This window comes from Arachis stenosperma, chromosome 9 (assembly GCF_014773155.1).
Source record: "Arachis stenosperma cultivar V10309 chromosome 9, arast.V10309.gnm1.PFL2, whole genome shotgun sequence".
In the NCBI taxonomy this organism is placed as follows: domain Eukaryota; kingdom Viridiplantae; phylum Streptophyta; class Magnoliopsida; order Fabales; family Fabaceae; genus Arachis; species Arachis stenosperma.
The window spans coordinates 8,123,981-8,142,013 of NC_080385.1; the positions used below are offsets into that span (position 1 = coordinate 8,123,981).

Below are 18,033 nucleotides of genomic sequence, written 5' to 3' on the forward strand. Positions count from 1 at the left end.
ACAAAAAGTTAGTTAGTTGATTGAAAAAGATTTGAAATCAAATTTGAAAAAGATAAAAAGATAATAAGTTAGATAAGATTTTTTTGAAATCAAATTTTGAAAAATATAAAATTTTGAAAAGGATAAGATAAAAAGATAAGATAAAAGTTTTAAGAAAAAGATATTTTGACAAGGATTTAATTTTTAAAATGACTTAACTAACAAGAAACTACAAGATAAGATTCTAGAATTTAAAGATTGAACCTTTCTTAACAAGAAAGTAACAAACTTCAAATTTTTGAACCAATCACATTAATTGTTAGCTAATTTTCGAAAATTAGATATAAAAGCTAAGAAAAAGATTTTTGAAAAATAATTTTTAAAATTTTTGAAAATAATAAAAAAATAAAAAAGATATGATTTTTGAAAAAGATTTTGAAAAGATAAGATTTTTAAAATTGAAATTTTGACTTGACTAGTAAGAAACAACTAATTTTTTTTTTAAAAATTTTTGACCAAGTCAACCCAAAATTTCGAAAGTTTGGAGGGAAATAAGGAAAAGATATTTTTTTTATTTTTGAATTTTTAATTATGAGAGAGAAAAACAAAAAAAAATACTCAATGCATGAAATTTTTAGATCAAAACCATGAATGCATGCAAGAATGCTATGAATGTCAAGATGAACACCAAGAACACTTTGAAGATCATGATGAACATCAAGAACATAATTTTCAAAAATCTTTGATGCAAAGAAAACATGCAAGACACCAAACTTAGAAATTTTTAATGCTTGGAAAATATGAATGCAAAGATGCACAAGAAAAACAAGAAAAGACACAAAACAAGAAAACATCAAGATCAAACAAGAAGACTTACCAAGAACAACTTGAAGATCATGAAGAACACTATGAATGCATGGGATTTTCGAAAAATGCAAGAAAAAATTTTAAAAGCATGCAATTGACACCAAACTTAAAATTTGACTCAAGACTTAAACAAGAAACACAAAATATTTTTAGTTTTTATGATTTTCTAATTTTTTTGTACTTTTATTAATTTTTTTTTTCGGAAATAATGTTAGGAAAAACAAAAAAGAAAAATTTTTGAAAAAAAAATTACCTAATCTGAGCAACAAGACGAACCGTCAGTTGTCCATACTCGAACAATCCCCGGCAACGGCGCCAAAAACTTGGTGGACGAAATTGTGATCCTTATTCTTTAAGTTGCACTCCTTGTAAAATTATGGAATTTGAAATTGGCACGAGTGAACACAACTCCGTTCAACTAACCAGCAAGTGTACTGGGTCGTCCAAGTAATAAACCTTACGTGAGTAAGGGTCGATCCCACAGAGATTGTTAGTATGAAGCAAGCTATGGTCACTTTGTAAATCTCAGTTAGGCAGATAAAATTATGGAATTTAGAAAATCAAATAATATAAAGAAATAATAAAAGGGATACTTATGCAGATTCATTGGTAGGAATTTCAGATAAGCATATGGAGATACTGTATGGCTCAAGAACGCCTACTTTCCTACTGCTTCAACTCAATCCTTCTTACTCCTTTCCATGGCAAGCTGTGTATAGGGGTTCACCGTTCGACGATGGCTACTTTCTATCCTCACAGGAAAATGGTCCTCTGCGGCTGTCACTCGCATGGCTAATCGTCTGGAGGCGTCACCTGGCCGAAGGCTACATCCCTTCCTCGCAGTGAAAACTATGCTCACGCGCTCTGTCACAGCACGGCTAATCACTGGTTGGTTCCCGCGCCTACTGGAATAGAATCCCTTGATTCTTTTGCGTCTGTCACTAACGCCCAGCACTTGCGAGTCTGAAGCACGTCACAGTCATTCATTACCGAAATCCTACTCGGAATACCACAGACAAGGTTAGACTTTCCGGATTCCCAGGATCCTACTCGGAATACCACAGACAAGGTGAAACTTTCCAGATCCTCATAAATGCCGCCATCTATCTAGCTTATACCACGAAGATCCTGTTGGGGAATCTAAGAGATACACATTCAAGCTCGGTTGCATGTAGAACGTAAGTGGTTGTCAATCACGCGCGTTCATAAGTGAGAATAATGATGAGCGTCACATAATCATCACATTCATCATGTTCTTGGGTGCGAATGAATATCTTGGAATAAGGATAAGATAGAATTGAATAAAAGAAAATAGAATTGCATTAATACTTGAGGTACAGCAGAGCTCCACACCCTTAATCTATGGTGTGCAGAAACTCCACCGTTGAAAATACATAAGTGAAAGGTTCAGGCATGGCCGAATGGTCAGCCCCCATGTGGTCACAAGACCGAGTGATCAAAGACCTCTAATACAATAGTTAAATGTTCTATTTATAATAAACTAGCTCCTAGGGTTTACATGAGTAAGTAATTTGATGCATAAATCCACTTCTGGGGCCCACTTGGTGTATGCTTGGGCTGAGCTTGATCAATTCACGAGCTGAGGCTTCTCTTGGAGTTGAACTCCGAGTTATGACGTGTTTCGGGCGTTCAACTCCGGATTATGACGTTTTTCTGGCGTTTAACTCCAGACAGCAGCATGTACTTGGCGTTCAACGCCAAGTTACGTCGTCAATTTCCGAATAAAGTATGGACTATTATATATTGCTGGAAAGCCCTGGATGTCTACTTTCCAACGCCATTGAGAGCGCGCCAATTGGAGTTCTGTAGCTCCAGAAAATCCATTTTGAATGCAGGGAGGTCAGATTCAAACAGCATCAGCAGTCCTTTTGTCAGCCTTTTTTCAGAGTTTTGCTCAAGTCCCTCAATTTCAGTCAGAATTTACCTGAAATCACAGAAAAACACACAAACTCATAGTAAAGTCCAGAAATGTGAATTTAACATAAAAACTAATGAAAACATCCCTAAAAGTAGCTTGAACTTACTAAAAACTACCTAAAAATAATGCCAAAAAGCGTATAAATTATCCGCTCATCACGCAGCGAAAGAATGACGTGATCCTACACCAATTGGATGTCAAAGCAAAAGAATTGATGGTAGAAATCGCCAAGCACCGTGAATGGGAACAACTTGAGGTTCTACAGTGGCGTGACCTGGAATGCTGGATCGACGTTTTGGAGGAAAAGCAAAAGTGTTTGCTCCGTTGGGGTCGGGGTCCAGCCGGACAAAATGAAGACGAGGCTGGAGTTATTTGACCTGCTGCACATGCTTGATATCTTAATGTCATGTTTTCCGTCGAGGCCTATATGATCCTTTTATTTCCTTTGTTTGTTCTGTCTCCCATTTGATCTTCCGTAGTGGAACTTAAACTCAGTTAATATAATTATATCTACTTTCATCCATCTGTTCTTAATTTCAAAATCATGTGACCTGTTGGCACACAATTAGGGATTTATGTTACGATGGAGCCAAGTACCATTTCCAAATCGTGAATTTGAACCATTTTGGAAATTATTTACGTGTGCGTTATCAAAGACGTGTTTATCGATTTATCTTTCCTTGCAGATTTGTTTGATTGTCACGAATATTTACGGGATCCTTCTAATTTAATGGCACATACCTTCATTTTACACTAGATAATAAAACAAAAGAATGTAGACATAGCATCTCTTTTAGGATATCCTAATATTATATAAAATTATAGGAAATAAACATCTTTCAAATTATATTGCTTGGATGAACAAAGAATCCAAATCCATTGATTGAAACAAAATTCAAAGTACATATTTCCAGTTTCCAAATCATAATTCACAATTTGTTTTAACTTTTTTTAATTTTTTGACTTATTTGAAATCGTTACTCACGATTTCTTTTTATCCCATATCACTACATTACAGCAAAACATCTTAATATTAACGAAAAACACCAATAATAACCCAATATAAAAAAAATTAGCCTTCATGAGTTAATTATTCAACGATTCTACAGATTTTATACACCATCGTCAATTATCATTGCACATATAAAAAAAATCTCGTTCCCATTTTTTACCTGACCTCTTTCAGTGACTCCCTATTGCTATCCAAGTTACCAGTTTTGTATAAATGCACTGTCACGGTCTAAGTTAGTTCCCAGCCCCAGAAAAAAAAAAGCGACGATCGTATAAAAGGGGGATTGATTTAACAGTCTTCTGTCCATTCAAACGTCACTTCAATAGTGCAGAGTTTAGATCATATCCCACTCAAGAAGAAAGCATTATTTGGACTAAGTTCTAGCCAAGATACGCATTAATTGCGTCGTATATGCCATCCACATAATTATGATACATTAATTGATCAAACTGGCAATTTTTTAACAAAAAAATAATAAAACAAAATACGCCATCGGTATGCATAGCAAGGGGTTAATGAAGGATCATAACAAACCGGCATTTGGTAGCCACTGTATTGGCAGATTACATAAAGATAAACCCACAATAGTATAGTCAGGGGAGGATTAGCAAGAGTGGTAAACAGTCACGTTCATTCAGATGCAAGCATTTCTGATAAGAGCACCATGGTATCTTTGGAAATGTCCCTTAAGAAATTGGTGCAGCTCTCGAGCTACCCAGAAATACGGTAAACCTCCATTATTTGAACACCCCTTTTCACTCCTTCCCTGTCTTCGTGATCAAACATTAGCAACATGGAACACAGGTAACCTGCTTCGACGCTGCCCTACGTTGAGGTCCTAGCAAGCAGTTCCATCCCTTTGTCACGGCGGCCAAACCGGAGATACTCCGCGAACCCATGTCGGAGTATAGCATCCACATTTCCTACTTCTACGCAGCGATCAAGGAATCTCCTTTCAGGCCAGTCGAGGTGAAATAAAAAGTGCACTAACGGTTTATACAACATCGTCGCATGCTTGTATACAACGTCTGAACTCGTCGCACCCAGGAACACCTTACACGTCGGCTGCATGTTGAACAGATTCTCAATCGAATTCGATGCAACCATCATGGCAATACTCGACCATATTTCGCGAGGAAGAAGATTCAGCGGACATTCGTGCTGAATGGATACGTCCAATTTCTTTCTGTCCTTCTAGGAACTTCCGGCCATTTGCAAGGACTTCGTGGAGGGATTATTGGAGATTATAAAGAGGATAGACGAATTTGTAAATGACCTTGTGGCATTATGCTTTTTAATATACTGCCGTTGGGAGGGGGGAGGGGTTGTGGTTCAGTATCGCATACGTATCCCTAGATGTTTTCTTCGTTTACCGATGCGTCCAGATAAAATCAGGCATTAATACATGGATGTAATGTTAGCTGTTATATATTATTATAGTATAATTTGTACTTATCGCGATAGTATAATTATATTAATTAAAAAGCATATATCCTATTTAACTGGGAACGCATATTTTAATTTCCTCCATAACCTTGCTATACACAAACAGTCTCTCCATATTAAAATTAAAAAGTTCACTCATAACAATTTATATTGGGAATTAATTTTTCATAAAAATTAATTCTAAAAATATAATAAATTCATTGAAATTAATAGTGATGAATATGATAAATGTTATTACTTTTTTATTTGCTAGTGCAAGTACACCCCTATTCCTGTACCTAGAGTCCCTGCACCCCTACTCCAGAACATAGGGTCCGCGTGCAAGTAAACCTCGACTGCTGTTGCACCATTCTAGTTGCTTTATTTGTTTACTCTTCCATTTTTTAGCCTCTAGGTGAGAGAAAAACCCATAAACTGTATTCCACCATCAAGCCTAATCCCTTCTCCCTCTGCAAGATCTACCAGATCTCCTCTAACAGTTGGATGGCAATGCGAACAGATGGTGGGTGGTACGTCATCTTTAGAGGGAGGATACCCAGAATATACCCCAACTGCGAAACGGCATCGACTCAGGTGGATAGCTTTCCACAGAACCTGCTTCTTTATAACCGGAGTTACCAAGAGGCCGTGAACGCCTAGAATGACTACTTCTAGGTGACTGCATCACCTGTTCCGGGGCTGGGCAGCGAGCTCCCGCTAGATTCAGAGTTCAATTGATTCGTTCACGGTGGACTGCACGATACGACGGTGATGACGACTCCCGCAGAGGTACCAGGTGCATCTGGTAAACGAAAATTGTCTTCTTGTGACGCCCCCACGTCTAGTCACTTGCGTCGGTGTCAATGTGTTGCTAACAAAGTTACATCACTTGTAGCCAGCCAATCGATTGAGGACCTACAACAGGCCGTTGCGTCGATCGAGTACCTTGTATCCCAGATCGAGAGAGAGAGAGAGAGACAGGAACTCAAGACTCAACTAGGAGAAATCATACGGCAGCTGGCCGACATTTTGCTGGACAGGTAAAGTTCCAGGTCTTAGGGGCCAGTGCAACAATGGGATGGAGACACCGTAAACCGACCCCTCCCCCGCAATGTATGTAACTGGGGCAGCCCATGTAACTGAGAATGGGCTGTGGTATTGTATTGTTCAGGTCTGTTTTTTTTTATTTCAGGTAGGCCTATTAGCTAATGCCGTTGGAAATACTGACTGCTGGATGCGAAGGTTATGCATCTGAGTATTATCTTTAAAACATAGTGATAATGGATTGTTCCACAAATCCATTTGCATTACGAATGTAATAATTTGTGTATTGTCGCATGCTTAAGCTATATCATCATCCAACGAATCCTCCATACCAGATCAAACTTAGGATTCTCCAAGCACAACAACAGAAACAAAATAAAAATATATTCCATATGAGGATAATCATGCGTAAATTCCAAACAAAATAGCATATGATGCTACATACTGTAATGCTAGATACGAGGAGAAGCATAAAGCGATAAACAGCAAGATTCAACAACACATCAATAATTTAAATGCTTCGATTTTACAAAGCAATAATTTAATAAAATAAAATAAAATACACCATCAGTACGCATAGCAAAGGGTTAATAAAGGATCATAACAAACTGGCATTTGCTAGCCACTGTATTGGCAGATTACATAAAGTTAAACCCACAATAGTACAGTCAGGGGGAGAATTATCAAGAGTGGTAAACAGTCACGTTCATTTAGATGCAAGCATTTCTAACAAGAGCACCATGGTATCTTTGGAAATGTCCCTCAAGAAATTGTTGCAGCTCTCGAGCTGCCCAGAAATACGGATAACCTCCATCATTTGAACACCCCTTTTGCACTTCTTCCTCTTCTTCATGACCAAACATTAGCAAGTGGGCACACAGGTAACCTGCTTCGACACTACCCTCCGTTGAGGCCCTAGCAAGCAGTTCCATCCCTTTGTCATGGCGGCGAAACTGGAAATACTCCACAAACCCCTGTCGGAGTATAGCATCCACATTTCCTACTTTCACACAACGATCAAAGAATCTCCTTTCAGGCCCATCGAGGTAAGACATCGTCGCATGCTTGTATACAGCGTCTGAACTCGCTGCCCCCAGGAACACCTTACACGTCGCCTGCATGTTGAACAGATCCTCAATCGAATTCGATGCAACCATCGTGGCAATACTCAACCATATTTTGCGAGGAAGAAGATTCAGTGGACATTCGTGCTGAACGAATACGTCCACTTTCTTTCTATCCTTCTGGGAACTTCTGGCCATTTACAAGGACTTCGTGGAGGGATTATTGGAGATTATAAAGAGGATAGACGAATTTGTAAATGACCATGTGGCATTTTACTTTTTAATATACTGCCATTGGGGGGGAGGGGTTGTGGTTCAGTACCGCATACATTTCTGTATATGTTTTCTTCATTTACCGATGCGTCCAAATAAAATTTGTACTTATCATGATAGTATAATTATATTAAACTTAGGATTCTCCAAGCACAACAACAGAAATACAATAAAAATATATTCCATATGAGGATAAGCATGCGTAAATTCCAAACAAAATAGCATATGATGCTACATACTATAATGCCTGATACGAGGAGAAGCATATAAAGCCATAAACAACAAGATTCAACAACACACATCAATAATTTAAATATTTCGATTTTACAAAGCAATAATTTAATACTGACTATCCATGTACTGAGTGGTTTAAATGTCTTTAGGGTTTTATTTTGCTTACATTAATTGTTTAATTTAATTACTCATTGAATAACTCTTATCCGTTTTCTTTTCCCAACGAAATAATTTAATTTATTCCTTTACCTTTCCAAAAATAAAAGAGGTGCATTATTATTTTTATTGAATAATAAAATCTTCTCAACCAATCATATTGCACGAATGCAATCCCATGTTCAATTGGAGAACATGTAAGTTCCTTATTCAATGTTTCTGTTAATTTTATGCACCAAAAAAGTTGGTTTTACAGAGTATTTTAATTATTATGTTCTAAGGAAATTTAAATATTTAATACTGCTGTTAGATTGTTTAGCAACTAATTATACATGCAATAACTAATTTGGTGTTCCTCTTTTTTTTCTTTTTGGTCCCGAGTGTTCCTTTTCTTTGTTCAACCATGTTAGGTTTTTTTTTTTTGGTATTGTGAAGAGGACCATACCAAACCAGTGATCTAGTTTTAACAAAATAATTAATAACCCAATACTTGAGCCCATCATCGGTTTAAGAAAAAAAATTATAATCCACAGGCCCATCTGAATTGACCCAAGTCCAACCAGCAGTGTTCCGACGTGACCCGCCCGACCCGAAATACCCTCTGCCTCTCCTTCGTCATTCTCTAGCACACCATCTCCACGTCGCTTGGATCCTTCCTTGTTGATCGTCACCGGAAAATCCATACGACTACCCGAAACAACACTCCTTGTTATCAACGGCGATCGAAACCCCTTCCAGCGATGACACTATGCAGATCGTCATCCACCGAACAATTGAGTCGTGACAGATCCGAAATCGATTCTCCTTCTCCTTCGTTGGTCTTCTTCTTCTCCAGCTTCTCCATGCCGCTTCGATCTTTCGACTCTGATCTTCTCTGGCAAAGCGAATCCTCTGCCTAAACCACCACTTCTTGTTATTCGTGGGGATCGAGTGCTATTCCGGCAATGACATGACGGTCGCGTAATCCTCTGAACGCATGCATTGATGCAGATGCGAGATTTAGCGATTGGGCAAATTTGCGATTACTTCCTGTAACACGAACTGCATACACGTCATGATGGTGAGTGGTAGAATCGTATGTATACGGCAAAAGACATCAACAATGCATCTCCTTCCTTCGCAGCCTAACTCCGTCGTGTCTTAGTTAACAAAATACACAATCATTAACCGTAATCAATTTCAACTTAAGAATTCATAATTTTTTTCTACATAACCCCATTAGTTTCGGGTCTAACAAAAAAACCAACAAGAAATTAAATTTTGCAAAACAACCCCTCTAACACAAAAGCAGCAAAAGGTAATTAGTAGCCAATCAAAAGAGAGAAGTAACAAGTAATCTATACCGTCGAATAAAAAAACTAGGAAGGTCCAACAACTCTTGTCCTTTGGCACCGGTATGCCAAAGTTAAGTGCTATGAGCACTGAAACGCCAAACACACACGGCACATGAAATCCGTGCCCTAGAAAAAATTTGAATTCTTCACCGTAGCATTACTCTCAACTGAAAGAAGGCAAACTCGAACAAAAGAAAAAACTATAGTGAAGGGAAAAGAATTAATAGATATTTAAAGTGTTCTGTTTAGTTAAGTCCAGTTTAATTTCAATTAACTTAGTTTTCTATCATTTATTTAATGTAAATATGTTTATGTATGTAAGTCATAGTTCTCAAGTGAATTGTATATACTTATTTTGTATATAATAGATTTTGAAATTGTCTCCCTTGCATAATCTATTTTGAGATTAATATTAAGCGATACCCATTTTTTTTTCTTGGCAGAATTAGTTCATTAATTTGGTTTTTAAGTTAAAATATTTATTATCAAACAAGCTCACGTATAAAACTCCATAATATCTATTTAGTATAGAGTACTACTTAAGTTTTCATGGCTACTTCAACTAGGACTGATCTACAACACAAATCACTATGGACATATATTCTCTCTATTAAGCCATGGATAAACATTTTTAATTGAGCTTAACTGAATAGTGATTGAGGATTTAGTAGAGCAGTTTAATTTAAGGTCAATTTTATGGCTATGAATTGATGCTTAAATTTTGTCTAACTTACTTTTTGTAGTAAATTTTAATTTTTTAAAAATTATTTAATTTTGTATCTTTTAAATTAAATATTAATTTTTAATCTTTTTAATAAGTAGACACCATTTTTTAGACACTTCACCTTAATTTAATCGATATAATAATTCTAAATTTTGTTGCTATTTACATTAAAAACTAAATTAACTTTTAGAAACACAAGCGCGATTAACAAAATATGTCCCAAGTTTATTTGTTGTTGAGGATAAGAAAATAGGAAGAAGGTGCTTCAAGTTCATCATTGTTTTCAAAGATCAAATATATGAAACACAGGCAATATGAAGACTTGATATGTTATTTGTGCATTCTTATCTCACTTAATGGATCGTTTCTTTCATTTAAATCCAACATTTGTTGCATAAGCAGTATACAGTGATGGTAATCCTTCACAGAAGAAAACGATGGTTTCACAATGGATAACTCTTGATTTGTGAGACTTTATTCCACCTAAAATATAGGTAAAGAAATAAGCTCCACATCAAACTTCAAAAATCATACTATAATCAAACAAACAAGTTCCAAATCAATGATAGTCTTTTTTGGTTGCCTCACTTCACAGGGGCGTCTCCATGTTCATCTCTTGATTACTCTCTCCATCATAATTAGAGGTGTACTCCGGAGTGTTGGGTTCCTCTATAGGTGGGTTGGTACAATCAATGAACTTTTTCAAGTAGTCATAACGGCGCTTGTTGCGTCGCTCAATCTGCTCAATCCTCCGGTCTTGCCGATCTATCTTCTCAATAAGCTCAAGTAACAACTGGTGAATAGATTGTTGTGGTGCATGTGGTGCTGGTGGTGGTGGTGGATTGATGGATGGCTTGGGAGCTCGCGCCTTGGTGGGTGCCTTTCTAGAGCCTTTCTCCTTTCCTTTCGTGGTCCTCATCCTTAAAAGGAGGAAAAATAAGAAATATTAAGTTTAGAGAGAAAGACGGTGGAAGTAAGAGAATGCAAGTGAGAAATAATGCCAACTAAAAGTAAGGTGTCTCAAATACATGGTAGTTACAATATATAAGTGAGAACTCAACAAAAGCATTGATGCAAATCATTAGCACTTGATGCAAGAGTGAAGAAAACATATAAGCATAAGGCATGAAAAGAGTGATCTCAAGTATCAATATCAACAATGAAAAACACATGCAAAAATAGTTAAAACATGAGGAAAGTATAACTCCAAGACAATTAGGCATAAAAATTGAAAAGAATGGAGTTAGATCACCAATTCATGCATGATGTTACAAGTATAGCAAGCCATCAACAATAAGAATTTACCATGAAAAAGTATAGTAATGTACAAAGAATACAAGTGTGATGAAAAACAGAAAAAGTAGCAAAGAGGTGCAAAAATAAAGCTAACATTGAGGCAAAGTTTCATTGATTCTTTTTCACAAACATTTGGTGTGCATATTATAAACAACAAGTAGCTTGCCAAATCCAAGGGTGTAGTGTACCTAAAATAAAATGTCAACTATCATAGCAACATCAAATAATATAGAATTAATCAAAAGATACCACAATGATCCAACAACTCAAAAAAATTGAATTTGAAACTTCAACACCAAAATAAGAATATAGGAGAAAGAAAGAAAGACTAAGAGTAGACTACAAATAACAAACCAAAATGTAACTAAGAGCAATCAAAGTATTTAAGTGTAATATACAAAAGAAAATTAAAAAGTAAAAGAGGTGGAGAAGTGAAACCTTGAAAAGAAGGAGAAGAAAAATGAAAAGAGGAGAAATAAGAGAAGAGATGGGACCGTCAGAGATGGTGGTCGTCGGTGGTGGTAGTCCACTGGACAAGAGATGGGAGAAGAAAAGTGATGAGAAGAAATAAGGAAGAGAAAGAAAGAAAAGAAACAAAAAGAGAACAGAAGAAATAGGGCAGGGCGCGGCTGTAATCTGCGTTCGCAAAGCGATGCAAACGCGTCGTTCACGCGTAAGCGTCGAAAGCAGAAAAATAAGGTGACGCGTACGCGTCAGAAACGCGTACGTGAGGGCATCGTGCCATCCGCACAGTACCCGCATGGTTACAGCACAACTCTCTGTTAAGGATGCGGCAGCACAAACCCAGCATAAAAAATTCACAATCCAAAATTTTTAGAGGGACGCATAATCAAGGAGGTCAGCTCCTTGTCACATTTATAGAGACTGGAGACCCTTTACAATTTCAGGTTAGTTGAAGGATATACCTTCGGATGGGTGATGATGATCAGTTGTCTTGAAAAAATACTAGGTTTGTGGTGCATCTTCTTCGACTTCTTCTTCATCTGGTTCGATTGATCAATTGAATGCTGAAAAATATGATGTGTTTATCAGCTTTAGAGGTAAGGATACTCGCACCAACTTCACTTGCCATCTTCACAGAGCTTTGTCCTAAAAGCAAATAAAAACCTTCATTGACTATGAGCTTCGCAAAGGATATGAGATATCGCCTGCACTCCCCTCGTGAGGAACTTCTAAATGTGTTAAGATTGAGTTATGATGGATTAAATTATGAGGAGCAACAAATACTTCTAGACATTGCATGCTTTTTAAAGGGAAATGTCGAATAAAAGTGTAGTTGATCTATTAGACTGTTGTGGCTTCTATGCGGTTATTGGCATGAGATCCCTTCTTGATAAGGCTCTCATAACTATATCAAGTAACAATACTGTGGAGATGCATGACCTAATACAACAAATGAGTTGGGAAATTGTTCGCCAAGAATCTATCAGAAATCCTGGAAAACTTAGTCGTCTGTGGGATTTTGACGATGCTTGCGATGTTTTGAAGAACAATAAAGTAAGAAAGGGGTACTACTATTTTTTAGGAAGAAAATTTAGTCAAATGCACTGATATATTTTACTTAAATTCCTTGACACTAATTTAGTTTGATTTATTTTCCTCCATCTGTTAGGGAACTGAAGCAATTCATGGCATAATGTTAGATATGTCTCGATGTAGAAATCTATGCTTGAGTCCAGATGGTGCACGAAATTGTGAACAATACTTTTCACAACTCTCATAATCCCCGGTAATGGCTCCAAAGACTTGGTGCTCAATACCATGGCATAAACACAACTTCGCACAACTAACCAGCAAGTGCACTGGGTCGTCCAAGTAATACCTTACGTGAGTAAGGGTCGATCCCACGGAGATTGTTGCTATGAAGCAAGCTATGGTCACCTTGTAAATCTCAGTCAGGCAGACTCAAATGGGTATAGTGATAAACGAATTAAGCATAAAGATAAAGATAGAGATACTTATGTATATCATTGGTAGGAACTTCAGACAAGCGTATGAAGATGCCTTCCCTTCCGTTTCTCTGCTTTCCTACTGTCTTCATCCAATCCTTCTTACTCCTTTCCATGGCAAGCTTATGCAAGGGTTTCACCGTTGTCAGTGGCTACCTCCCATCCTCTCATTGGAAATATTCAACGCACCCTGTCACGGCACGGCTATCCATCTGTCGGTTTTCAATCAGGCCGGAATAGAATCCAGTGATTCTTTTGCGTCTGTCACTAACGCCCCGCCCTCAGGAGTTTGAAGCACGTCACAGTCATTCAATCATTGAATCCTACTCAGAATACCACAGACAAGGTTAGACCTTCCGGATTCTCTTGAATGCCGCCATCAGTTCTCGCCTATACCACGAAGACTCTGATCTCACGGAATGGCTGGCTCGTTTGTCAGGCGAGCACTCGGTTGTCAAGCGATCAACCATGCATCGTGTTATCAGGAATCCAAGAGATATTCACTAGAGCTTTAATTGCTTGTAGAACAAGAATGGTTGTCAGTCACCTTGTTCATGAGTGAGAATGATGATGAGTGTCACGGATCATCACATTCATCAAGTTGAAGAACAAGTGATATCTTGGACAAAGAACAAGCGGAATTGAACAGAAGAACAATAGTAATTGCATTAATACTCGAGGTACAGCAGAGCTCCACACCTTAATCTATGGTGTGTAGAAACTCCACCGTTGAAAATACATAAGAACAAGGTCTAGGCATGGCCGAATGGCCAGCCTCCCAATGATCTAAGATAGCATAAAATGAAGATAGCTACCAAAGTCTTAGATAAAAATACAATAGTAAAAGGTCCTACTTATAGATAACTAGTAGCCTAGGGTGTACAGAGATGAGTAAATGACATAAAAATCCACTTCCGGGCCCACTTGGTGTGTGCTTGGGCTGAGCAATGAAGCAATTTCGTGTAGAGACTCTTCTTGGAGTTAAACGCCAGCTTTTATGCCAGTTTGGGCGTTTAACTCCCATTTGGGTGCCAGTTCCAGCGTTTAACGCTGGGATTTCTTGAGGTGACTTTGAACGCCGGTTTGGGCCATCAAATCTTGGGCAAAGTATGGACTATCATATATTGCTGGAAAGCCCAGGATGTCTACTTTCCAACGCCGTTGAGAGCGTGCCAATTGGGCTTCTGTAGCTCCAGAAAATCCACTTCGAATGCAGGGAGGTCAGAATCCAACAGCATCTGCAGTCCTTTTCAGTCTCTGGATCAGATTTTTGCTCAGGTCCCTCAATTTCAGCCAGAAAATACCTGAAATCACAGAAAAACACACAAACTCATAGTAAAGTCCAGAAAAGTGAATTTTAACTAAAAACTAATAAAAATATACTAAGAACTCCACTAAAACTACTAAAAACATACTAAAAACAATGCCAAAAAGCGTACAAATTATCCGCTCATCACCAGACACATTCAAGAAGATGCCTAATTTAAGATATCTCAGATTCTTCACCTCCTTAGACATTGATGGAAGATTATGTGATCTACATCTTCCTACAGGGCTAGAGTCACTTCCTAATGAATTAAGGTACCTTGAGTGGCATGCATGCCCTATGCAGTCCTTGCCATCAAATTTTTTGCCCAGAAAATCTTGTTACTTTAGCATGCCACATAGTCAATTTTAAAGACTTTGGAGTGGAGTCCAGGTTTGTTCACATAATTTTCATGCTTTAAATTTTATTTGAAACATGGGATGTGATTTTTGTTGTTTCAACTTTCAAATGATTTACCATTGTGGGGTCTTGGTTTGCATTGTTGCAAAATCTTGTTAATTTGAAGGAAGTAGACCTAGCTGAATGCCATGAGTTGATTGAGCTCCCAGATTTCTCCAAGGCATATACTATTGAAAGAGTAGATCTCTCCTATTGTAGAAGTTTGCGGCATGTTCACCAATCCATTTTATCTCTTGGCACACTTGGCTATTTGAATCTACACAACTGCAAAAAGATTAAGGCACTTGAAAGTGAAGTTCATCTTAGATCTCTTCAGTAACTCCATGTTGAGAGTTGTTCAAGTCTAAGGAAATTTTCTGTGTCTTTAGAAGTAGAGTCATTGAATTTCAGTTCTAGAGTCAAATTAGCACACTTGTCCGTTGGGTGTCTCAGCAAAGTAAAAGATATTATGTCAATGGGAGTAGACTTGAGAATCTTCCGGAGGAGTGGTGTTGCTTGAAATCTCTTAGAACATTTTCGCTTCATAGCTACAGCGGAGTAATGTCCAAGCAAACCCTCCATGTCATATTTGATGGCTTGAAATACTTGCGACAATTGACTTTGCTCGACTGTCATGGCCTGTTTGAACTTCCAGACAACATCAACTGCTTATCATCGTTACAAATATTAGAGTTGGATGGAGGTGCTATTGAGAGGTTTCCTGAGAGCATCAAGCATCTTTTAAGGCTTGAAACACTGTCATTGTGGAATTGCAAGAGGCTTCGATGTCTGCCAGAACTTCCATTATCAATTATTAATTTGAAAGCATTCAACTGCCCATTGGTTCAGATGGTAGCAACTAGTTCAACCAATTCTAGGCCACAGGAGCAAGAGTGCACCAGTACTTCATTCCAAAATGTTGCAAGTTTGGATGAAGGGAAATGCATTCATTTATTCCATCAAAGTACAAGGGAACTAGTGCATGCATATGAATTCAGACAAAGAGTAGGAGGAAGAGCAATTGGATGGCCTAGACATCTTAGAATCATTTACCCAGACAACAGAATACCAAATTGGTTCACATATCAGACAAAGGGATCTTCCATAACCTTTGAACTTACTCTGCCTTTGGATCGCTATTTTAGTAAAATTTTCATGGATTGTACCAAACTGTATAGCGACTTGACAAGTTTTCATGGAAAATGAGATAGCTAGAAAGCAAATGATAAGCTGACATGTTATTGTTACTGGATTTGGAGAGAAAAATTAAGAAAATTAAAACACCTTGTTAAAACTCTTGCTACAACATTACTCTAGAATAAGGTTTTTTTAACTTCTTATTAAGTTCTGTGAAAAGGATGTTCGAAAACCTTCCTATTTCTCATTCAGCTTCTCCTGTTTGGATGTTTCAGATGCACAAGAGACTTTAGAATTGTTAATTGTCAACATCAGCTCCTTGCTTTCAGCTACCCAATTCTTATCCTCATCTGTAAGTTTCATCCTTTTGCCATCACATTCTTCCAAGTCCTTATTCAACTTGGTCCATTTCATTTGGAATATTTTTTCTTTGTTCAACAAGAAGGCGAATATGTTCGTCAAGATCTTCAACCTCTCTGTCAACACTTTCTGCTTGAAACTTGCATTGTATTGTTTCATTCTTTCTTTCGGTAATTCTTGCATTTAAATTTTGCATGACTGAAGTATATATTAATCAATAGAATCTATCATTTCAAAGCTTTTTTGTAATATATTCTAAGTGTGTTGTGAAGTGAGTGTTTCGTGTGCTCTTTTTTTTTAATACTAAAAAGCTCAACACACTAGGTGGAGCAATCAGCGTAAAACAACATAAAAAGAAAGCAACTCCAAGAAGTACCAACAACCAAAGCAAGGAGATCCATGTGTCATCTCCGGCAAAGCCATCAACAACAATAGGACGGGATACCACTCCACTCGTTGTAGCTGAGCATGGTTGTGTGAATAATATCTTCTATGCCTTTGGTTTGATTCTGAAATATTCTTCTATTCCTCTCCAACCAGATGTGCCAGATGATTGCACAGAAGCACCTCAGACGCTGCTTTTGAGCCTCTTTTCCATGCGGCTCCTCTGTCCAATTTAGAAAATGGTCCTTTATCACCCTCGGAAAAGCCCAGGGCCGGCCAAAGACAGATACCCAAGCACTCCACACCTGCCAAGCAAATTCATAGCAAAGAAACAAGTGATCGACCTGCTCCACAGCCTTAGTGCATAAAATACAACTCGTATCGTCCTGGCTTATAATCCCGAACCGACTCAGCCATTCCTTGGTATTCACCCTGCCTACCAGGACAAACCAAGCAAACAACTCTACTCTTGGTGGAACCAGACCTTTCCAGATGGTCTTTGTGAAGCTATAGCTAGTGACATCCTCCGAAAGCATTCCTTCTTGTAGCACCTGCACAAAGGAGTTAGTCAAAAATATACCAAGTCTATCAAATTTCCACACAACCATATCCTCTCAATTATTTACTATCCTGACAGGTCTCAGAGTCTCATGTAACTGATTCAGAAGGTCTAACTCCCACTGGAACAACTCTCTCCTCCATTGGAAGTTCCAAATCCACTCTAGCCCATCCCAGAACCCGTAATCCCTAATGACCGAATCACACTGATTTGAAACAGAGAAGAGCCTGGGGAACCGCTCTTTCAAGGATCCACCCTGTACCTATACATCCTCCCAAAACCGAGTCCGCCGTCCATCACCAATTTCCATTGCCAGACCTGTGATCATCTTCTCCCTGAGATGTTGCTCCTTAATTTGCATATGGCAAATATCCTTCCATGGGCCTCCTCTAGTAGGCAGCACTTGAGTGGACAATAACTCATTAGGTCTCAGATTATTACAGGAATAGACTATCTTCTTCCAAAGCGGACAATCCTCCTTCGCAAAGCGCCACCACCACTTGAACAACAAGGCAGTGTTGCAAAACATAGCATCGCCGACTCCCAACCCGCCTAGCTTTTTCGGGGCCTG

The 18,033-nt window shown here is 38.0% G+C and overlaps 1 protein-coding gene across 1 annotated transcript; it reads right to left on the reverse strand.

The window, feature by feature from the left end:
• Positions 1-6,976: 6,976 nt before the first annotated feature.
• LOC130948992 (uncharacterized) lies at positions 6,977-7,423 on the reverse strand. Its single transcript, XM_057877837.1, has one exon. It carries the CDS (start codon positions 7,421-7,423, stop codon positions 6,977-6,979), a length of 447 nt encoding a protein of 148 aa, XP_057733820.1.
• Positions 7,424-18,033: the final 10,610 nt, after the last annotated feature.

Bases quoted from the DNA above. Each gene is read 5' to 3' on its own strand.
- LOC130948992 (XM_057877837.1), bottom strand. From the start codon at position 7,423: ATGGTTGCATCGAATTCGATTGAGGATCTGTTCAACATGCAGGCGACG.